Raw genomic sequence first — 24,297 nt, forward strand, 5'->3', positions numbered from 1 at the left:
GTTGTCCTTCTGGAAGGTTCTCCTCTCTTCACAGTGCAACGCTGGAGCTCTGTCAGAGTGACCATCGGGTTCATGGTCACCTCCCTGACTAAGGCCCTTCTCCCCGATCGCTCAGTTTCGCCGGGCGGCCAGCTCTAGGAAGAGTCCTGGTGGTTCCAAACTTCTTCCATTGACGGATGATGGAGGCCACTGTGCTCATTGGGACCTTCAATGCTGCAGAACTTTTTCTGTACCCTTCCCCAGATCTGTGCCTCGATACAATCCTGTCTCGGAGGTCTAAAGACAATTCCTTGGACTTCATGGCTTGGTTTGTGCTCTGACATGCACTGTCAACTGTGGGACCTTATATAGACAGGTGTGTGCCTTTCCAAATCCTGTCCAACCAACTGAATTTAACACAGGTGGACTCCAATCAAGTTGTAGAAACATCTCAAGGATGATCAGTGGATACAGGATGCACCTGAGCTAAATTTTTAGTGTCATGGCAAAGGCTGTGAATACTTATGTACATGTGATTTTTTCGTTTTGTATTTTTAATAAATTTGCAAAAGTTTCAAAAAACCTTTTTCCACGTTATCATTATGGGGTATTGTGTGTAGAATTTTGAGGGAAAAAAAATATTTTATCCATTTTGGAATAAGGCTGTAACATAACAAAATGTGGAAAAAGTGAAGCGCTGTGAATACTTTCCAGATGCACTGTATGTAATTGGATGAGGTGTGTTGTAGCATAAAAAGCTGTGAGGTGAGAAAATTCAACATTAAGATGCATTATTTAGGGATCTTAGCTAAAAGCCTTGCAGAAGCTTCATACAGCTTCTCTCTTTGGCTGGCATGTAGCCACCATCTCTTTAATGGGTTTTAACACATGTCACAACCACAGCAACATGTGGATGTGTGTCACTTGCTCTGTACAAATTACTTTGACTGTTGAATTGGCAAGGTGCACCATTGTGGACCAATAGAATTTGCTCATATTTCAACAAGTGCTTTGTATCCAAACAAGCATTAGCTCATTGTATTTATCTGTAGAAATAAATGCTCCTGTGCAGTAACACTGCAAGACAGGTCTCATTGCAAACATCAATGCCACTCAAGCTGACAATGTCTGTGTTAAGGTGATGGATAAAACAGTAAACAAAACTTGAAAGGCGAAAACAACGCAAAACAAAATTTGATACTCAATTTTCTGAAAGTTAGGGAAGATAACTGTAGAATTAGTATCTTTTTTTTGACAGCACAGTGCAACTACAGGGTTTAAAAGGATTATATATAAATTGTTGTATTTTAAATGATGAGTGTAAATCAAACTTTAGGATTAGTTGTTGAGAACTTAAGTGATTCATACAAATTCCATTGTGACTGAATTTAAAATGATTGTTTATTTTTTACACAAACTTACACAATCCCTCACTTAGTGCTTTCAAGAACATCAGAGCCTAAGCTCCCTTTTTGGTAAGACAGTCAGCGAGTTGAGCTTTTGTATCTGACAAGAGAACCTCTTTGATTCTTTTGCTTTGTATGAGCGTCTTAATACTGCTTATTTCCAACCTGAGTCTCTTCTCTGCAACTTGTTTTGTTGACTTTAGTGCATCAAACAGGGAATGATTATCAGTCACACAGATTAACGGAAGAGCATTCAGTCCAGTATTTCCAGTGGTGAGCTCTGAAAACAGCGTTACCAGGAAGATAGCATTGTCTATTCCATCTGACATAGCAAGTGTTTCTCCTGCAAGAGTGCTCCCCAGCACACGTCTGATTCTCTTAGATTGGCAACAGAGAGGGGAAAACGTCCCTCTTTCTCCCAATAGGGTAATTTAAGTCCCCCCCGTGTACCTCCATCTGAAAGGTTACCAAGGGAAGCATCACTGAAGACAATTAGGTTCAGAGCATTACTGTCACCCAAATGCTGAAACTTAAGAGTCACCTTTTCCGCCTTAAGCTTACCGACAACTTTATTCACATCATGGAGAGACTGTACCGTGGCATTTTTTATATCAGATGCCAAACTACAGGTGTCAAACATGACATCTGGTTTGGTCTGCTTAGCAACCCACAGTATCTGCCCTATTTTTTTACCTCAGCTGTTCCTTTTCAGTTTCATTAAGGGGGGCATCCCTTTGGATGGCACGTGCTGCTGGCAAATGGAGCGGTTGTAGATGATCAATGTAACTGTGCTGATGTACCTGAATTACACCATCACCAGCCGCAAAATTCATCCCTACATAGCAGAAATGTTCATGCTCCTCACATCCAACATTGAAAGCAGACTTCAGTAGAGGAATCACATCTGATGAAAAGTTCTGTGAGCCTGCCCAAAGAAAATCATCAACATGACATGCAAGTACTCCCACTTGCAAAAATTCTGATTTGCTGTCCATTGGATTTTCCACTGATTTTGACAGATTACTGCTAACAGTAGTCTAAGTGATTCTGAAGCACAGGTTGGAGAATCGTTCTGTAACTCATGAATATTAGCCTCTTCAAAACCTCTGGCTACAAGTCGTGCTTTAGACACAATACCTTTGGAGGTTTCTTTGAGACTACAGACCCATCTGGTGGAGACACATTTTTGACCTTCATCTTCAACTTCCTCAAAAACATCATTATTTTGCCAGTTCTTTATTTCTTCCAGTTTGGCTTCATTAAATGAGATGTCTTTAGTTATAAGTACATCAGCATCTATGTTTTCTGGTTCAATGTTAAGACTATCAATGTGTGACATGTCAACAGATTCCTTTTGCCCATCACTGCCATCAGGTTCAAGATGTTGCAGGTTATACCAGTTTTTGTTCTTTCCTGTGACCTTGCCTGCTCTGCCTAAAACTCTGGCTTTATGTTGAAGACCATCATCTCTGTTTACAAATGTTACACTATGACCTCTTCTTAGTGTAGCCGGAGGCGCGCTCACTCCCTGCAGCTGTGGGGCGCTTTACCTGCTTTAATGGCGCGCTGGTTGCTAGGCGACATCATGTGCCCCCATATTTAAGGAAGCGGCTGTGCATGGCTCTCCCTCCTTCTGTTTCCACTCGTCTCCTGTGGAGGAGTCTTTTGTTTGGCGTGGACGAAGTCGTCTCGTTCCCGTGGCAGAGTTGGCGTTTGGCGCAACAGCCAGCGCACCACTCGGACATCCCCTATACACAGTTAATGCGCTCTGCCATTCATGGCCATTGTGTGCGTATCGGTGACACATGCCCTACTTGTTGTAGTGCGGCTGACCGCTGGCGTGGGATTGCCCTGCCAGGGACCTTCGGGGCGCAGTTGCAGGTCTGCTTGGTGGGTAACATTGTCTGCCTATCTCTCTGGCCTATTTATCCCAGCTGATGATTGTTGTCTATGTTGTGCTACAGCTTGATTCAGCTACGGCCGTGGAGACTCTCACCCTCTGGGTTGCTGTGTGGCTGTACTTTGGCTTGACAAGGTGGTACATATGGTCCATTACTTCCGAAATTGTGTATTTGTCATTTTATTTACTAAATTTGTTTATTCGCCTTTCTAGAGGCCCTGGTCCTTCGTCAGCCGTCATTGGCCACCACGCTTCGGACGGCCCTGCTGTTCTGGCTTTTAAGGACGTGTTCTCTCTCTTTTTCACTGTGGCTCTCTATGCTCATTTGAGTGGAAGCATGGAGTGACCACCTCAGAGGGACGCCTGACCGTTATTAATATTCTAATCCCATTTAAATTGTTTATATTGGTTTGGATTCTGTTTATTTTGTTGTTTTGTATGTTTGTTTTTACCAGCAGTTGATTTAACACTGTGAAATGTTTTAATTATCTTTTTATTGTTGGACAGGTGCTGTGGGCCTGAGGCGGCGACCCGATCCCTGGTGGTGGCGTTTTCTTCAGGACACGTTTTGTTGGTTTGCAGTGTCACGGGTGGTTAGTTTATTAATCCTTCCCTTTTTCCTTTGGTTTTGATCGCCGTGGTAAGTCCCAGCCCTGTCCGTTTTCTCTGGTCTAATGTGTTTAGTTTCATATGTTAATTTGTGTTCTGTTGATTGTTTGTTTGATTTAGCTTTTTGTTGATTTATGCATTTGATTTAAATAAAAGTTATTTTCTACGAGTAAAACACGTCTCTTGCCCCGTGATATCAACGAACCTGTGCTGTTGCACACAAAAGAGTTTAGTTATTTCCTGGAGGTGAAATTCCCCAGGTGGCGTTGCCCCAGGTGGCTCCGCTTTCCCTCACGTTACATTCGCTTTATACCTGTAGAAGAAATAGGGTTAGCACATACATTTAGCTCTGTCTCAGCTCGTGTCACATTTGCCTGTGTAATGGATGAATGCAACACTTATCTGTCACTGGTGTTGTCTGTGCCTGTATTCTGTTCACTATCTGAACTATCTGCTGCATTGTTTGAAATAGTCTTCTCATTTTCTGCTTTTCTGTAAAGATTATCTTGTACAATTTGCTTATCCTCATCCTGTGTGTTCACCTTACAAAGTCTAGAGTGATGTACTCTAACAAGAATTCCCCCATGTCTTACAAATACTACAACTCCATCCTGACCAATAACCACCCCTGGTCCCTTCCACTTTGTGCAATCTGCCTGTTTGTAGTATACTTTTTCCCCTGTCTCATACTTATCATCTGTGGGTCTAAGTTGCTTGTGCAGTGCCCTCCTTATCCTCTCTGAACATTCGGCTTCTGTGATGCCTTCCTGGAAGCATGTAATAATGATATGTGTTCTCCTACCCTAGCAGTTATAGTGGTGCCCTCTAGAGCAGGTAGCTTATCAACTAATACAGAAGGGGGGTTAGGATTCTGCCCAATACAAGTTGATGTGGGCTCTAGCCATGAACATTGAGCATATTGTTCTTAGCCATAAGGGCCCAGTCTAGGGCAGTGTGCCAGTCACATCCATTTTCCCGTTTCACCTTCTGGATGACTTCTGTGAGTGTCTGATTGTGTCTCTCCAGTAGGCCGTTGCTCCAGAGACTGTATCCTGCTGTTGTTTTGGTCTCAATATTTTTCTGCCGTGTCTCTGATCTCCTCATTGTTGAATTCTCCACCATTGTCACCGTATAGTTGTCGTGGGGGACCATGGACAATTATCCACGTGTGAATGAAGGAGTTGATAATTTCAGTGGCCTTTCTTTGTTTTTTCAAAGTTTCCTGCGCTGAAAGGTGTGAAGTGGTCGATGATATGGAGGTACCACACACCAGGTTCCAACTCATGCAGGTCCACTGCTACTGTCTCATTATACTCCGAAGTAAGAGGTAAACCCCACAGCAGGCTTTGGCTTGGTCTTGCTGTACCTTCGGCATATGTCACAGCAGTGTACTATTTGTTGCAAAATGGTAGTTAAATATATTTCCAGAGCTTTGGATGAGCCTCTGTAGCCGATCTACGGATGCGTGGCCAAACTGCTTGTGAAGTTTCAGGAGAACTTTGTGTTTCTCATCTGTGAACATGTTTTCTGTGACATCCTCTTCAATTTGACCTTTCTCAGTGTCATTGTCTCTGATGTCCACACAGTAGTGGGCTGAACTGGTGAACTCAAGAGGTACAGGCTGCTTAAACATCACAACGCTGTCATTTTTCATGTCCAAAACTGTTCCAGCCCTTTTTAGGGATGTTTTGCTCAGCAAAAGTGGGATATTTTCTCTGGACCTCTCTCTAACACAACAGGTGATGACATGTTTAGCAGCATGTTGTCTTTTAACCGCTGGCTGTAGAGGTGGTGTCCTGTAAATGGTGTGGGCTTTGTAGATAATTGGCAAACTTTTTGGAGGAAACCTGGTCTTGTTAGGAGAGATGGCATTCATCCCACTTGGGATGGAGCATCTCTCTTATCTAGGAATATTACTCAGTTTATAAAATGACAACCCAGAGTTGGGACCAGGAAGCAGAGCTGCAGTGCTAAACACTTCTCTGCGCTCCCTCTGGATCAGTCGCACAACCACAACCCCATAGAGATTGTGTCTGTCCACCATCCCACTAAATTATTTAAATCAAACAATAACAGAGGGAGAATTCTGCACAAAAATCTAATACAAATTAACACAACCTCTGCAACAACTCAGGAAACAAAGACTTTTAAATGTGGTCTTTTAAACATGAGATCATTATCATCACAGGCTATTTTAGTTAATGAACTAGTCTCAGATCAAAAAATAGATTTATTGTCCCTCACTGAGACGTGGCTGCATCCTGATGAATATGTCAGTCTAAATGAATCTACTCCCCCAGTCATGTAAATTCACACGTTCCCAGAGAATTCGGTCGAGGAGGCATTTATTTCAGTACTAGACTCAATAGGTTTCAGTCAGTGTGTACACCAACCTACTCGTTGTTGAAACCACACACTTGACCTTGTATTATCATACGGTGTCAAAATTGAAAATCTAACAGTACTTCCGCGCAATCCAATCCTATCAGACCATCATTTAATAACCTTCGATTTTTCATGATCAGAATACATGCCACTAATAAAAAACTCATTTTCTAGATGTCTACCTGATAGTGCTGTAGCTAAATTTAAGGAAATAATTCCGATCACAATTAAACCCGTATTATCCGTCGATACAACCAACAAATTCTTTAAAAACCCTAGCTCCACTGAGATTGACCATCTCGTCGATAGCTCTGTAAAGTCATTCTGATTAACATTAGACTCAATAGCGCCTCTAAAAAAGAAACATGTAAAACATAGTAAATTAGCTCCGTGGTATAATTCCAAGACACATGAGTTAAAACAAGTATCAAGAAAACTAGAAAGGAAGTGGCGCTCCAGCAACCGTGTTGAATATCTCCTAGACTGGAAGAATAGTGTTAAAGCATATAAGAAGGCCCTCCACAAAGCAAGAGCTGCCTACTACTCCACACTAATAGAAGAAAATAAAACTACGCCAGGTTTCTCTTCAGCACTGTAGCTAGGCTGACAGAGAGTCACACCTCCACCGAACCCAGTATTCCTCGATCCCTGAATAGCAATATCTTTATGAACTTCTTTAATGATGAAATTCTAACTATTAGAAATAAAATCAACCATCTCCTGCCCTCAGTTGGCACTAATACCCTACCAAGAACAGAAATCTCAGAAACAGCTGAGAATCTTACCAATTATTTAGACAGCTTCTCTCTGATCACCCTTGATCAGCTGACCAAAATAATCTCATCTTCTAAACCCACAACTTGTATCTTAGATCCCATTCCTACAAACTTACTTAAAGAAATTCTGTGTTGACAGTTTGTAAATTTAATATCAGTATTCTTTTCGATCCTCAAAGAATATATTTTAAGATGATAAATATTTAAATTTTTTATTTTGAGCTAATCTTTTATTTAAAATTAAGTTAATGATTTATTTTTGTGAAGAAGTGTTTATCTATAATTAAGTTCATGAGTTCAGTTTGAGAACATATCTTTATTATGATACCAAAAGAGGTCACTTTAAGTTGATAATTATTTTTATGTGCACAAATCTTTATTTATAATTGGGATAATTATTTCTTTTTTAATAAGTCTTTAGTTATTTTTATATCTTTTTATTTCCAAATAGTTCAAGAGTGACCACTACAAATGAGCAATGTTATGGACATTGATGGAGTTTTAAATTTGAAAGTGTCTAGTTACAACGTTTAATAAATCAGACACTAATGGCACAGCACTGTGTATTACATCTTTCTTTCCACCAAAAATGCTTTGTGCTGGTTAGGGGGTACTCGGCTGAAATTTTTTTTCAAAGGGGGTACATCACTGAAAAAAGGTTGAGAACCACTGCACTAGAGCACTGCGCTCCCAGAATTCAGGCTTACTTGTCGTCCCTTACTTGTACGTTTAAGAGTAGGCTTAAAACCTTCCTTTTTGATAAAGCTTATAGTTAGAGCTGGTACAGGCTTGTCTTAGACCTGCTCTTAGTTATGCTGCTATAGGTCTAGAAGGTCGGGGGACACATGACACTCGGAGCTTCTCTTTCCTGCTTCTCCTTCCTCTTCTCAATCGTTATCACATCAAAGAAATTCATATCTCATCAATACATGTTACTGACTTGACTTCTTCCCCCGGAGTCCCTTTGCCTTATCGTCCGCAGATCCAGGGCCGCGGCTGTGGCCACATCGTGGATTATGATCTGTGGATCGCGTATCAGAGATCGTAATGGTGGATCCAGTATGGCGGATTCTGTATCGTGCTGGCATCTGATAATGGTGGTGGACCACGATCGAGGTGGCAGCTGATGATGGATCCGAATGGTGGCAGTGGACAATGACTGTGGACTATAGTGGCATCCGATCTTGATGGTGGATCATGATCGTGGTGGCTGCTGACCGTGGACTATGATTGCAGCAGGACTGCTTGATATATAGTATTTCTCCTCAGATACTGAACCATTACTGACAATAATCCATCAATTCATTGACCTTCAGTTATGCTTCAAAATGTTTACCCTTGTCAATGCTGCTAAAACCTAAAACCCTTATCTTTCTGATGTTCTCCTTTACTCTTGACATCTATTGCACTTCTGTCCGTCCTGGGAGAGGGATCCCTCACATGTGGCTCTCTCTGAGGTTTCTACGTTCTATTTACCCTGTTAAAAGGTTTTTTTAGTAGGTTTTCCTTACTCTTGTTGAGGGTTAAGGGCAGAGGATGTCACACCTTGTTAAAGCCCTATGAGACAAATTGTGATTTGTGAATATGGGCTATACAAATACAATTTGATTGATTGATTGATCCATCCTTCCACAGCCAGGATCTCACCGACCTGTGTGCCACACTTCCAATAAGACTAGAAGCTTCACTGAATCTCACAGCTACACACCATAGACGTCTACAGACTGGAGCAGATTCGGACAGAGTGCAACCAAGAACTTATGACCCAGAGACGGCAAAGACACATTTCAAGCATCACCTGACTAGTTTTTCACTGGCTAGGCCAGTTGTGTTTTTACAATATTTGTGCTGTATGTAAATAAAGCTTTGACTCAACATATACTTTGTAAATGTTTTTTTTCCTCTACAATATGTTCAACATATAACATCAAGCATCACATGAATAAATGTATAGTCTTCGTAACTGCAGTGCTTTTGGTAAAGGCTTACTAATAATTCATATTAATATATAAATTATTAGTAATAACTATATATTCATTATTATTATTATTATCAATATTGTGTGGGAGGGGTTTACCCACGTGTGTATTATAATGACCCAGGGTGACCAATAGCAACAAATCTACCAGCCAATCACAATTGAGTTTTCGTTTCAAAGGTCTGTGGTTTCATCCAATGGTGAAGTGAGATAAGTTCTCACAGGCGATTTTGCTGCGATTCATATGCTAATTAGATCACACCTTCGCTAAGCGACTCCCAGGCGGCACTCCCCCCTCCCCAGCCCCACCATTGCTCTACCGGGGTTATGTTTCTGCCCGTTTGTGTCACGGGCGAATGCGGAATTTCGCATCCTGTAAACGGGCACTAACTGCCAGGAATTAGGCGAGTTTGCAGGCGTTTGCAGTGGCGAAAATTCGGCTTTTCGTGTAGTGAGAGGGCTTGTTGTCTGTTTGGAGCTTAGCAGGGCTCTAATTTTTTCACCCTCGTCCCAGCACTGTCCCGAATATTTTTTTAACCATTTACTATTATCTGAGGGTCTTCCTAATCCTTCCTCTCACCTAGAGTAAAGAAAATTGGTACACATGTGTATCATGTCCAGAAGCACAAAAAAGCTTCCTGTCACTTTTTGCCACACCCAACAGGAAATATGCCATTTTGGATTGAAAATGACATTTTGCTCGATTTTTGCTTGTTTTGATGTTTCTTTTGGGGGGCTTTTTATCACCTTTAATGGATAGGACAGAGTAAGCTTGTGAAAGGGGGATAGAGAGAAAGTGGGGGAGGATATGCATACATGGCCGCGGGTTGGAATCGAACCCGGGCCTCTGCGGGTTGAGGCCCTGCCTGCTTGACTTGGGGCTTTTTAACACCTGCCAAGAAATTGTACTCCTACTAGAGCTTTCATCAGATCAACTTCAAATTCAGTGAGTGTCATCTTAACAACACAGAGATTCAAATTTGTTAAAAGCTTGACATCAAATTTTGATGTCTTGACATCCAAACACAATGTTGTTGTATCTCAGACATATCTAGGACATACAAAGTCCAATCTACTCCAAACTGGAGATGTATGACAAGAGTCCCGGCCTGATGACATCTACAAAGAAATCATGACTCAAAATCACAGCGCCACCTGGTGGCAACAGGAAGTGTCTTGTTTTACACTTTGGTGTACTCCACCTTGTTCATTGACTGCAACCATGTCAAACTTTGTGTATATGGAAAGTCTTGCCAGGACACACCAAATTACTGTAACTTCAGTGTACTGTGTTAAATCTCCCTCAAACTTTATTTGTGTAACAACAGCCCCCGCTTGAAGACATTCATATGGTTGTAAGGAATGGGCGTGGCCAGATAAGTGAATAGCGCCCCCTAAAGTGCAGCCCCAGCACCAAGATTGACCGGCATGTACATAAATCGATAGGGACATGTGTCATTACATTACGAACAAAAAACCCTCTTTGATCGATATGCTAGAACAAACAGGAAGCCATTTTGAATAAAGTGGTCACTTTTGACCATTTACACATGTATATGAAGGAACTCCTTCAAGAGCGCCACCAGCTGGCGACAGGATGTGACTTGTTTTATACTCGCAGTTCTACTTCCCACAGTGCACAAAACGCACACAACACTAAGCCGTTTCGCCCAATCCGTGTCCACTCGTTGCCCCACGGTGACAGCTGACTACGACGTGCACAAATGCGAGGGCCCGCAAGTGCTGCTTGCAGCCCTAGTTAGGGCCCGAGCACCGAATGGTGAGAGGCCCTATTGAAATTGAAAGGATTATTGTGACTAAAGTGAATTGGCTTTTTGAGGGCTTTAACATGCTGAACTTCTTACCAAACTTTGCACAAAATTAGAAAGTGGTGAAAATTTACGTATTCTGGAGTAATTTGAAATGGGCGTGGCAAAATGGCTCAACAGCGCCCCCTGGAACACAGCCCCTAGGTTTCCCTTTGACCGATCTTCACAAAAATCGTAGCCCAGGTGTATCGTGACCAATCATGAAAAAAAGTCTCAAGGAGCATTATGAAAAACGCAACAGGAAGTCCGCCATTTTGGTTTTAGTGGCCATTTTGGCCATATTCCACATTTTTACTTTGATGTACTTGTCCCAGGGCTTTTATCTGATCAACTTCTAATTGAGATGAGTGTCATCACAACAAGACGGAGATCAAAACTAACTCAAAGATCGATTTTTCGTCACACGGTGTGACCGTGGCGTGGCCTCAAAGTTTGATTACACACCATCAAAACACGAGGTTCTGTATCTCGGACATACATGGTCCAATCGAGTCCAAACTAGACACGTAAGACAAGAGTCCCGGCCTGATGACATCTACACAGAAATCATGACTTAAAATCACAGCGCCCCCTGGTGGCAATAGGAAATGTCTTGTTTTTGGAACGTCTTACACGTGGAGGTATTCCTCCTCACCCACTGCCCGCAGCCACGTCAAACCTGTGTCAAATGGGTCTCAAGACATTGATAATGAAGGCATAAGATTACTGTAACTTTTCGTCAAACGCCATAATAGTGGCGTGGGGTCAAAGTTCATCAACTCGCCAGGACACACGAAATTACTATAACTTCGGTGTTGGAGGTTCAAACTCCCTCAAACTACATTTGTGTAGCAACAGCCCCCCCCTGCAGACATTCAGATGGTTTTAAGAAATGGGCGTGGCATAATAACTGACTAGCGCCCCCTACAGTGCAGCCCCGGCACTACGATTGGCCGACATGTACAAAAATCGACAGGGACATGTGTCTTTTCATAACAAACAAATAAGTCTCTTGGATAGATATGCTCGACCAAACAGGAAGCCCGCCATTTTGACTTTAGTGGCCATTTTGGCCATATTCCACATTTATACTTTGATATACTTGTCCCAGGGCTTTTATCTGATCAACTTCAAATTGAGATGAGTGTCATCACAACAAGACGGAGATCAAAACTAACTCAAAGATCGATTTTTCGTCACACGGTGTGACCGTGGCGTGGCGTCAAAGTTTGATTACACGCCATCAAAAGACGAGGTTCTGTATCTCGGACATGCATGGTCCAATCGAGTCCAAACTAGACATGTAAGACAAGTGTCCCGGCCTGATGACATCTACACAGAAATTATGACTTAAAATCACAGCGCCACCTGCTGGCTACAGGAAGTGACATGTTTTATACTTTGATGCACTGCTCCTGGCTGCTTTACAATAAACAGCTCAAAAGAGCTCAGTCAACTCATTTGACCATGGTCAGAATGGTGACATTTCCTCAAACCGTGTAAACGTTGAGGTGCGGCGAAGGATCATCCTTCGCCAAAGGACACGATGTTGTCATAACTCCAGTGTGCATTGTCCTATCACCGCCAAACTTCTGTCACTTGATTATAGTTCAAGCCTGAACAGCTCCACGTGTCAATATTTCCTCAGTGTCATAGCGCCACCTACTGATTCGCCATGAAACAGGAAGTACTTTGTAAATCCACTCTGCATTATCCAACCGGCTCCGAACTGCTGACCTATGATCACAATCTTGACCTGAACACATCCATATATTAATATTAGTTCAGGGTCATAGCGCCACCTACTGATCGGTGTGAAAATTAAGTTGTTGTAACATTGTCCAATTGACACAAAATTGCTCACGCTACATCAGAGCCCCTACTTGAAGAGATATATCAGTCTGCAGGTAATAATAGTGATGGCGCCACCTACTGGCAACAGGAAGTAAGCTTTGTTTTACAACTATCATTCGATTTACATAAAATGTTCACAGTGTGTTGTGCAATTGATGGCGTGGATCGTAATGAGCAATTAGCAGGCAAGGATCGACATCGCTCGACGGACGCAGGAAGTGAAGCGTTTGTCCTCGCCGCAGTGCGCAAAACGCGTGCAACGCAGAGACGTGCGCTTGGTCATTGATCGCTCTCTCCACCGACCGCAACAGGCTTCAACGTGCGGGTGCTCGGGCCCGTCAGTGCTACAACGTAGCCCTAGTTATATTTATTTTTGCTCCATTCAAAGAAATTGGTTTGAAACTAAACTGAAAAGTTATCTGCAAACTGTTTCTTATTGTTTTATATTTAGTTTATGTGAAGCACTTTGTAATCAATAACAGCTACATACACTTTTTGTTATCAAAGTAATTCAGTACAGAACTGGAGTGTCTGCAACTCCAAACTCAAAGTACTTTTACCTCCAAATTTACAGTTCATTTATTTACTGTAAATTTGTTGTGTTGTCACATTAAACTGCATTTCAATGTTTAACGTTTTATGATCCTCTGAACAGAAACTCTCAGTTCTGCTGTGTTTAGCTCTGTTAACTCTATTAGCTGTTAGCTCTGTTAACCAAACACTGCAGGACTCTAAGGTTTTTTCCCCTCCCCATTCATGGGGTGTGGCCTGTGTGCATAGTCTCCACCTAGTAATTTCACTGACTTATTGGATACCTTTGTTGGTTTTTCAGCCAATGAAGATAAAGCTATCTTTTGAATTTCAAGCAACATAATTCTCTCTGTGTCAGGCAGGTATATAAGAAATTTCTTCATAGGAAAAACCACAGACAGATTCCTGTTTTGTTGCTTGGTACACCACAGTAATATTCACAAATTTCTTTTTATCTTTTTCCAAAACAACATCCCTTTTAAAGGCTATTTTAACAATCCCTCCTAAGGGCTATTTTTTAACAGCTAAAGAGTGCCTTTCAAGTAGACAAAAAAAATACTATCACTTAATTGTATTGATTTTTATTTTCCAACAACAGTATTTGAGGGTAAAGGGTAAATTTGTAGTCTTGATGACCACTCAAAGCGCTTAACAGTACAGTTTACCATTCACCCATTCACACACACATTTATACAGTGCATCTATTAACAGCCTTTTTTTTTCTATGAGGGGCAATTCGGGGTTCAGCATCTTGCCCAACGACACTTCTATTTGGAGGATGACCGCTATACCGCTCAGCCACTGCCGCCCAATTATTATTTAATAACTATTTGCATATGCTATAAATATATTAATATAAATAGCATAGTTCTGAAATATGGACCACAAATGATAGAATAGTGGTGCTTCCAAAAGGAAAGCCAAAAATGAAAAGGAGGAAAAGGAGAGACAGTTTAGCTTCAAAGTGGAAGCCTCATTGCCAATGTACAAGAATTTAAAAATGTTGTGTCTAAATTGTCAGACAAACCACATAAAATATGTATAATGGTTGAATGGTTGAAGCAACAATGGGATTTTGTTATTTATGGATATACAGTGTGATGGAAATTCATCTTGAGATTTGAAATAATGAAATTCTCAGACTGGAGTTGCCTTTGAGTCTTTTTAATAGTAAGCTCTGCAGAGTTTACACAACAAGCACGGGTGCTCAAAATGGAACTGGCCGCAAGTTCACAAAAGCCAGAACTTATACAAAGAGGCGTTTCATAAAACATAATATGAAAAAAAAAAATGAAAGACATGAGATCATCTGTGTCTGTCCGTCCGCTGTAGCAGTTGGAAGAAAACATCACCAAATAAGGGCATGCACCCTGTTTATCAAGGTCATAGCAGTGAGACACCGCCAAATAAGGGTTCCATCCTGTCAGGTAGACAGTATCACAGCAGTTAAACACCTGGTCAGGGGGATTTCCACTACCTTAGACACTGGTCAGTTGAATTTTCCACTACAACAGCAATCAGGAATGATTACAAAAATGGAAAAGCTGGAGGGGTTGCAACTTTTATGAGGAATGGGATGAAGTATAATGTAAATGAGATAGGTAAAGAACAAGAATAAATAGTAATCAAATTATGGACAGGAACAGAGATAGTGAACTATAATAATTTATGTAATAGACTGACACCTGAGATATTAAATCCAGCAAGTGGACAGGTCCAAGGCAGAGTAATATGATGTGGAGATATTAATTCACACAATACATTATGGGGAAGTAATAATACAGACGCAAATGGGTCAGTTATAGAAGAGTTTATGGATGATATCCACTTAGTGTGTATAAATGATGGAAAGGGAACGCGATATAACAGTATACAGAATATAGAAAGTGCAATAGACCTGACAATTACATCTACAAGAATTGCTGGTATTAGTACTTGGAATGTATTTAACAAGTCGACAATAGGCAAAGATCACTACCCTTTTTTAACCAAAATAGAAATAGAAACTCATCAAGATAGAGGAGTAAGAATGCTAAGATGAAAATTAGATAAGGCAGACTCGGATGCATTCAAATTCTGCAAAACTAGCAGGAGAGAATATAACAGATGTGGAGGACAGTAGTAAAAGAATTTATGGAAGCTATCATACAGTCAGCAGAAGAAACTTTTCCCAAGAGTATAGGAGGAAAAAGTAAAAGAAGTGTGCCTTAGTGGAATGAAAATTTTAGTAAAGCAATTAAATTGAGAAATAAAGCATTTAGACAACTAAAGGCTCATCACACAATGGATACATTTATCAAATACAAAAAAAAGCACAAGCAATAGATTGTCAAAGCGAACATGCTGGAGGCAATACTGTGATAAAATTGATAGAGAACAAAACTGTCGAACGAAAATGAATGGCACAATTTAAAAAAAAATACTGGTTCTGACCAGTACCAGTCCATAAATGCAACAAATAATGCAGAAAAGGCAGAACTTTTAGCAACAGAATGTGTTAAGATATACAGCAATCAGAAAAAGCAACATTGTAGAGAAAATAGTCTAGCACAAAAACTAGGAGTTACATATAAAAGGGCCGCAACAGGGGATGACCTGGATCTACCAATTCAGTATATTTGAATTGAAGAGAGCCATTTCTAATGCACATTAAACTTGTCCAGGTAAAGATGAAATACAGTATGTTACAGGATGTTAGATCATATGAATGATAGCACACTTAAAGTAGTGTTAAGATTATTTTATAAGATATGGGATACAGTCATAATTCCAACAAGTTGTAAGCAATCAGTTATAGTTCCAATGCCTAATCAAGTTTTAGAACGATAGCGCTAACGTCACAGGTTGGGAACACCATGGAACAGATGGTTATGGAGAGGTTGACACATCATCTATAGAGTAATAACATAGTCTCTTGATATGAAAGTGGATTTAGAAAAGGGCATGGGACAATGGACTCTGTTCTATGTCTAGAATCAGAAATTAAAAAAAAGCCCAAACCAATAAAGAAGTGGTTATTGCTGTGGTGTGATATGCTACGGAAAGAGGGACTCCTTATTAAACTTAAAAATGTGGGATACAGGGTGTTAAATATCTTATTTGGGAAAACAAAAGTTAGAGTGGGCACAGAATATTCTAACAAATATTCAGTAAAAAATGTAAACCCACAGGGTAGTGTGTGTAGTCCAATATACTTTAACATAATGATTAATTATATTTTTTAAACAGTTTGAGCAACGCATAGGAAAATCCCTTTATGCAGACGATGGAGCACTCTGGGTCAGGGGCAGAAACTTAGAGTAATTAAAAAATAAAATTAATAAAGTGAAGGAATGGTCAAACAAATGGGGTTTAAAAATGTCAATAGAAAAATCACATATGTCATATGTTTTGTTAATCGCTAAAAATCAGTACAAATTAAATTATATCGACAGTTATTGGAACAGGTTGATTTGATTAGATTTCTTGGAGTTCACTTTGATGAAAAACTTGGTGCGTACATATAGATAAAGTGAAAAATGTATGCAAAAACATTAATAATATTACAATGTATGTCAGGGCAAGATTGGGGCAGAATGGCAGAATGGCACTGTTAAATATTTATTCTTATGAGAGCAGCTCTAAATAATTGGTGTATAGTTTACATGTCTGCTGCAGAAACCAACTTAAAAAACCTAGATGTGGAACAAGCTCAGGCTCTCCGGATCTTTAGTGGAGCATTTAAAACATCACCAGTTGCAGCAATGTGAATTGAGATGGGGGAGTTGCCTATAAGGATCAAGAGAGTCAAGTGTATGTTGGCATACTGGGTGAATCACCAAGGACACAATAATTCACACCATACAAAAGCTGTATTACAGGAGTGCTGGGAGCATAATAAATCCAGATTTTTAAAATTTCGGATGGAAAGGGAATGCTAAAGCTCAAGAAGAGGAAAGTGGCCATGCCCTTGAGATTGTCATTGCATCCGATAGCATGTCAGCAATTGCCAGTATTAAGTTTATCAAATCCTCATTCAGACAAGATATTGTCAATGAAATTTGTCATGTGCTCCTTGGATTACATCAGAGAGGGTTGAATATATCCTTCCTTTGGGTTCCTGCTCACGTGGGAGTGAGTGGAAAGCAATAAGAAGGCAGATATATGGCAAAATAGTCATTAAAGCGATCGTCAATCGACATACAGGTACCACTAAGCAAAGCAGAAATTGAAAAATGTCTTTACGAATACAGTCACAAAATATGGCAAGAATACTGGGATTTAAATGACATAGAAAGACATTTGTACAGAATTTAAAAACATGTAGGCACTTGTGAGTGGAGCAGAGGAGAGAAAGTCATTACTGGTCTGAGAATTGGTCATACAGGATTAAATGATAGACGTCATCAAATAAACAAGCACCCAACTTGACTCTGCAAACACTGCAAAAAAACAATCATGAACACACACAGTGTCACTCATGAATTGATAGAGTGTAACAAATATAATGAACAAAGAAGGGAATTAATATCAGGATTAAAAGACGAAAAGCCAAATATTACATCAGAAAATGTGTTAGGAAAAACACCAAGGAATATACATAATCTTCTAATGAACTACTCAAGAGAAACAGGTCTTAAGAGAAAAAACATTTCATTTTAGTTTAGTTTACAGCCAATCTGCTGCTCCACACTCCAGCCCAGAAGGTGGCGCTAATGCAGCTATAACCTGGTTTGCCAACCGCCAATAAACACCAGGACAAGAAGAAGACGACGACATGGCGAAGGAGAGAAGTGGGGTGATTCATGAGTTACTCAGAAAAGCAGAGTTATTAAAACAAGGAGCGGAAGCCCGAGTGTACCGGGCACAATTCCTCGGAAGGTCTGTGATAGTGAAAGAAAGGTTTGCAAAACGCTACAGACACCCAGGACTGGACGAGAAGTTGACTCACCGCAGGACGGTGCAGGAGGTCCGCTCCATACTGCGTTGCCGGAGGGCAGGTACGTTTGACAGCATCCTCAATCTTTTGTACAACTTTTTATATAACATGAACACCACTGTCCTTAGTTTGGAAATGCGGGCCGTGCACTCACCAGACTGCGGTCAAATGTCGGCTGCTGAATGTAATGCTTGTCTATTCGAGGTTTTACGGTATAGGTTCCTACTTAAAGGTAAAGTGTGGAACCTCGCTTCACCCCCTCCACTTCCGTGCGAGAAGATAGCTACGGTGGCCTTGCAGGTTTTTGTTTATAAAACAAAAACTATATTCTATGTGCTTTGCATAAAATCAACACGACAAGTACAACGCACAGTGGTGTTCATAGTGCAGCCTCGTGTTTACTGACTTAGTAATGTTACTGTATTGTTAGCTGTACAGTGCACGTCAGTCACTGACCGTAAGATGCCAGAGACACCACCAAAATGTAACTATATGAATACTGGGATAGTAAGTAACATGGATATTTTGACATGTAAACCTGTTATTGTTGTTAGGTTAAAAAAAATAGGAGCAGTTAAGAGAAGAACACTAAAGAACACGTTGGACTTGACTTCACATAAAACAACGCAAACAAAAATAACCAAAAAATAGGAAAGTCTCAACGTCCAGAGTTCAATCCGTATATTTAAACTAAATAAATTGAGGATGTCTCAACAAGCACAATCTTGGGCATAATTAGATGACAATATGGATCTATCCGTAAAAATAACTGTTACTAAACCAGCAATCGACTGAATACAAACATTGTATTTCTGATGCAAAGTAGTAAAACTGATATATCAACAACAAGCCGAAATTAATATTTATCTGGTAAAATTACCTGTTTAGCAGACAACTGGAGACTTCAGCGTAGGTCTGAAACTGTCTCTTTGCAGAGATTTTCATCCTGGAGATAATGCCATCATCGTTTCTGTCGTCATTCTCTAACCAGAAGGTCAGCGGTATGATCCAAGTCTTTCCCATCTGCATGCCGAAGTGTCGTTAGTCAAGATACTGAACCCCGAATTGCCCCTAATTGAAAAAGGTTCTGCCAATTGATGCACTGTATGAATGTCTGTGGGACAGCGTTTCCGCCTCTGTGATGATGTCTTTGCACACTCCCTTGTATTTCTGTAGTATTATTAGTGAGTATAAGTTTTATCCTCCATTCAATGTAATTTCTGTTAGAAAATGTCCTACAAACCTTTCATAAGAACCTTCTCTGGGTTCTCGCGGCTCCTTAAAAAGTCTTAAATTAAAATCAACAAATCAAGGTCACAAGTTGTCTTAAATTGAGCATTAATTTGCTGCAAAATAAGGCAGTGAATTTAACGCTGACGGGAAAATACAGTATGTACAGTGTCCTACCATAAAAATATCTTTTAGTACTGAGATAGTTTTATGTTTCTAATCGCCAAACAGTGTTGATTCCTTCTACGCTGAATGTTAAGTAGAGTGGCCACACAATTCCCAGTCTTTCTTCCAGAGTAATGTCTATCCATGTCAGTTGCATTGTGTTTACCATTCATCAGTGTTGTTCTTAACACAACCAAACAACTGCAAATTCAAGAAAGAAGCAGTGTGAAGCAGTAAGACACAGTGATCATTTATATTCCTTTAGGCTATGCTGTAGTTTGAAAGTAAAAGCCACCGTTACACGGGACAAAAAGAGTTCTGCCCCAGCGCAAAGATTTTAAAGTTAGGTTAGCTTTTATGGACACTAACCTTACCTTGGCCCTTCTGGGAGTTTTAGTGTTTATCCCTACTGCCCACCGCGGCAAATCAGAACTTTATTGTGTGCTTGTTAGGTGTATGTAAAGGATAAGTCAGCACGTAAGTCAGATTTTGCGCAACATAACATAATAGTCATGTGATTGAAAACAAGTTTTATGTTCAAGTCAATGACCATAACGTTGTACAACAATCAAACTGACCAATAAATAACATCATATTAGTAACAACAACGATGTTAATAACAGTGATAACTGTAATTATGTGTGTGTTTTTAAAACATTTCTAATTTCCTCATATTTTTGAGCACTCTGTCAGTATGTAGCAGTATGGCGATGCAACATGGCGATATCCGTGGGAAGGCGAGCTGCGGAACATGTAGATATTAAATAGTATATATGGCTCACCTTCTACCGTAGCAAAAACAGTCTTAACTGCTCAATTAACATATCTCCTCTAACAGACATTTTGTAATACAATAAAAACTAAATTTTACAACTTGTATTATATATTGTCTCATATACATTTTCATAAAACAATGATATATAATAATCATCAGTGACGTAAAACGTGAGTGGTGTTCACTCTCACTTTTATCATATGTAAACTGATTCATTCATATGTTCATTGAACGCGTTCATGCACAGAGTAATGCGCCTCTGTGCAGTGGCGCTGATTTGATTTTTATTATTCAAAAAATTATCATGATAAGATTTTTTTCCATATCGCCCAGCCCTAGCTCCAGACTAACTTTTTTTACTAGGAGCATTGTAGCGCCTTACTGAAAATTTTAGGAGCACAAGCAGAAAATTCAGGGGCACACCTTAAATGGATCGTGATGGAGTTGGAGCTGACCTTGCAGTCTGTGTTGCCTAGACGCGTAGTTACATTTTTGGGGAGGTGAACGTCAGGGTCGCCATTCAGCAGACTCCAGAAGTTTGTAACTTTAGTGTAGTTAGCCCCTAAAGGAATTGATTTGCAGTTGAACAGTAAGCTCACCTTACTATGTCAAAATTAGACCTCCTTTGATGAGGTGGAACCCAAAATTGACCAGGTACAGTAACTGTCAAAAATGTAACATTCAATTGTGGGGTTACCCCACAGTATCAGAAGTGAGAGAGGGGTTGATAAATGTGCTAAAGGCATCAAGGGTTAGCCACTGTGAACATGATTCTCACATTGCTTCAAACATTAAATAAAATTTGCTGGTTTTCAGTTCAGAGTGGAATGTTGATTTTATGGCCCCTCTCTAAGAAATGTGGAGGCAGAGGGACATAGGTTAATGAGTTGCATGCTGACCCCCTTCTGCCCCTAAATTCACCCTAAATACTTTGCTAGTCATAAATCTGTTTTGAGCAGCCTTACTCCAGGCAAGCAATTTGTGCAACAAGTGTGATGATTTGACACAGATGAACCCTATGCGCCTGTGTCATTTGTTAAATAATTACAGTATGACTTCATGTGATTTGTCAACAGTTGCACCACAAAGGATAATCCCAGCTATATCCTGTGAAAAGAAAAGAAAGGGAAAAAACTGAAAACACAGTTTACAGTTTATTAACTTTTGTAGCTTTCAAGCTATACTTTTTGAATAATCAATTTCCTTCTCTTCCCCTCAGGCATATCTGCCCCTGTAGTCTACTTTGTGGACTACACCTTCCACTGTATTTTCTTGGAGGAAATCCTGGGTTCCTTGACTGTGCGTGACCACATTGCATTCACTCAGCAGTCAGATTCCTGTGAGGACCATGAACTTGAGCAGCTGGCTCAGCGAGTGGGCCAGATCCTGGCAAAAATGCATGATGAGGACGTCATCCATGGAGACTTGACCACCTCCAACATGCTTCTGAGGCGCGGCCAGGAAGACAAAGAGTCAGACCTGGTCCTTATTGACTTCGGTTTGAGCTACATCTCTTCTCTGCCAGAGGATAAGGGGGTGGACTTGTATGTGTTGGAAAAGGCTTTCCTCAGTACCCACCCCAACACAGAGGCTCTGTTCCAGAAGCTGTTGAAGAGCTACACGGCATCTTCTAAGAAGTCATCAGCAGTCATTAAGAAGCTTGATGAGGTCCGGCTGAGAGGGAGAAAGAGGTCAATGGTGGGATAAGTCTCTCTGGAAATTATGTTTCTGAAAACATCCTACAAATATAAAGCTGTTATTGTGCATAAAACAGTTGTATGTGTAGTAATAACAAAAATAAAGTATTTTATAGAAAACCAGTTTTCTGTTGTCATAACGGGCTGAACAAAAGAAGATGGACCATGTAATATGGCATATCAGACCAAAGTATCACATACAAAAAGAGAGACTACTTTCCCTTCAGTGGGACACCCATCACCTTCATCATGTGCAATATTACAAGTAACTAATGCATTGGCCATTCTAAACATACCTGTTTGAATGGGCTGTGTAATTGGCCTGTGGTAAAAATGTATGTAGCCTGCAGTAATCGAGTTGCGGCGTATAAAGGCTGCCTTAAGGACTCGGTCTGCAGAACCCTGAGCCACACCACTGCTGCTGCACAAAGCCTATGCAAAGTTTATTCAAAGCCCAGTCAAGCTTGACTCAAGACGCAGAGCCCCCAAATTGGAGACACAGATGTCGCTGTTGTCATGAATGCAACTGTAGGAAAACAGCATTAATTATAACTGAATATATCAGTCAAAGTTAAATTACAAAAAAATACATTTATCAAATTTTGTTTATGTCCTCGAGACCTTCAGAAAGTTTGGTTTTTGAGTTATTTTTTGTCTTTGTTGAGATATTACTCATCCGAAGTGACATCACAACATTCCTCACAATGTTGTTGAACAGCAGTTTGTGATCAGTGCATGGTCAGGGCACATGCGAAGTACTAATGCACAACTCTTGATTGCTCCCAGGCCACTGGATAATGTACTCAAAGAAATATAATATGGGTGGAATAATAATTCCTGAGCAAATTGATTAAAAATTTCAGTTATTTCAAAGCACACTTACATTATACTGTTTGAATGTTGAGGTAATAATGAACATCTAACGGGCGGTAGCCATATCTAATTTCTGCTCCTTCAGTCTGTGATGCTGCAGTTGTTTCTTCAATAATATTGGGAGGAATTTGTGATGTGATAATGCTTAAAATATTGGTATTTTGTATATTGCGGATTGTCTACTGTAAATTATCATTTGCATTTGCATATGCATTTCCTGCTCAAAATGCAGTGGGTGTGTTGAAATACTTAGCTGAATAATCCTGATCATGCTTGAAGGCTTTGCTGAAAATTTGTTGAAATCACAGAAAAGATTGGGAAGATCGGCGCAGTAACTCACTGCCCTCTGCCATCTTTTCAGTGACGTCATTATTGTCAAGTGCAATAATAAATCGGTAATCAGTCTGATTCATGTAAATATAAATAATGCGGTGACACTTGTGCGTAATGTTACGTGATCGATGCACTGACAGTGGAGCAGGGGTGTGCACTGACATTTTGGGGGCTAGGGGTTCAAGTGAGAAAAAGGCACTTCTCATAATAGAGAAAAAAACGTGTTTCTATTTAGAGCAATAAAACAGCTAAATAAAACCACCTGAGCTAAACAAACAATGTTGCTACACAGTTATGAAAGTTGTTCTATTAAAGACTTCCTGGTAACATCCTGTAACTATCTGGGGTAGTTTATTTTGAAAATCCAGCCTCCTTTCAGGTTTCCTGGTAACATCCTGTGACTATCTGGGGGGTTTATTTAATAAATCTTGGCTGGTATAAGTCATATTTATCGGACAGATTTAAATTTGTTAATGTTAACAATGACTCCTCCATGCACACACAAGTTAGTTATGGAGTTCCACAAGGTTCTGTCCTTGGAATGATACTCTCACCTTATATATGCTCGCTTTAGGCTTCATCATCAGAAAAGCACCACGTACACTTCCATTATTACGCAGATGACACCCAGCTGTACATATCTATGAAGCTTGATGAATCTAATCACTTTGTAAGGAATAAGGAATCATCTGGAGCCCCACAGTGCATCGCAGCGTGCATTGAGGCAGCTGCTGGAGGCTAATGACTTGTGTGATGTGTGGAGAAGAATGAACGGCAATGAAAGACAATACACCGGGACTCATTCTAGACGAAATTTAATTTCCCAACAAGATTAAACCGGTTTTATTGTTTTAAACACTTTGCATAAAAAAATAAATAAGTGCAGCATACTTTGGTTGGTTGGTTTTACTGATTACTCTCTGGTTGTTTGCAACGTTTTTATGACAAATTTAAAGTCCAAAAGTGTGTACTGGCATTTTAACACAGTTCTTCTATGTGATGAAAATTTTTAAATTGTTTTTAGGTTTTTCTGGAGCCGTTTTAAAGACTTCAAACACGATTTTAAGTCTTTAAAACTAT

At 40.2% G+C, this 24,297-nt stretch overlaps 1 protein-coding gene across 1 annotated transcript; it reads left to right on the forward strand.

Moving 5' to 3' along the window:
* The first annotated feature begins 17,947 nt into the window (after positions 1–17,947).
* Positions 17,948–22,134, forward strand: tp53rk (TP53 regulating kinase). Its single transcript, XM_034586859.1, has 2 exons — positions 17,948–18,205; positions 21,534–22,134. The coding sequence occupies exons 1-2, from the start codon at positions 17,983–17,985 to the stop codon at positions 22,019–22,021; spliced, it is 711 nt and encodes a 236-aa protein (XP_034442750.1). The 5' UTR covers positions 17,948–17,982; the 3' UTR covers positions 22,022–22,134.
* Positions 22,135–24,297: the final 2,163 nt, after the last annotated feature.

The sequence above is a fragment of the Hippoglossus hippoglossus genome, chromosome 5 (assembly GCF_009819705.1).
Source record: "Hippoglossus hippoglossus isolate fHipHip1 chromosome 5, fHipHip1.pri, whole genome shotgun sequence".
NCBI classification, from domain to species: domain Eukaryota; kingdom Metazoa; phylum Chordata; class Actinopteri; order Pleuronectiformes; family Pleuronectidae; genus Hippoglossus; species Hippoglossus hippoglossus.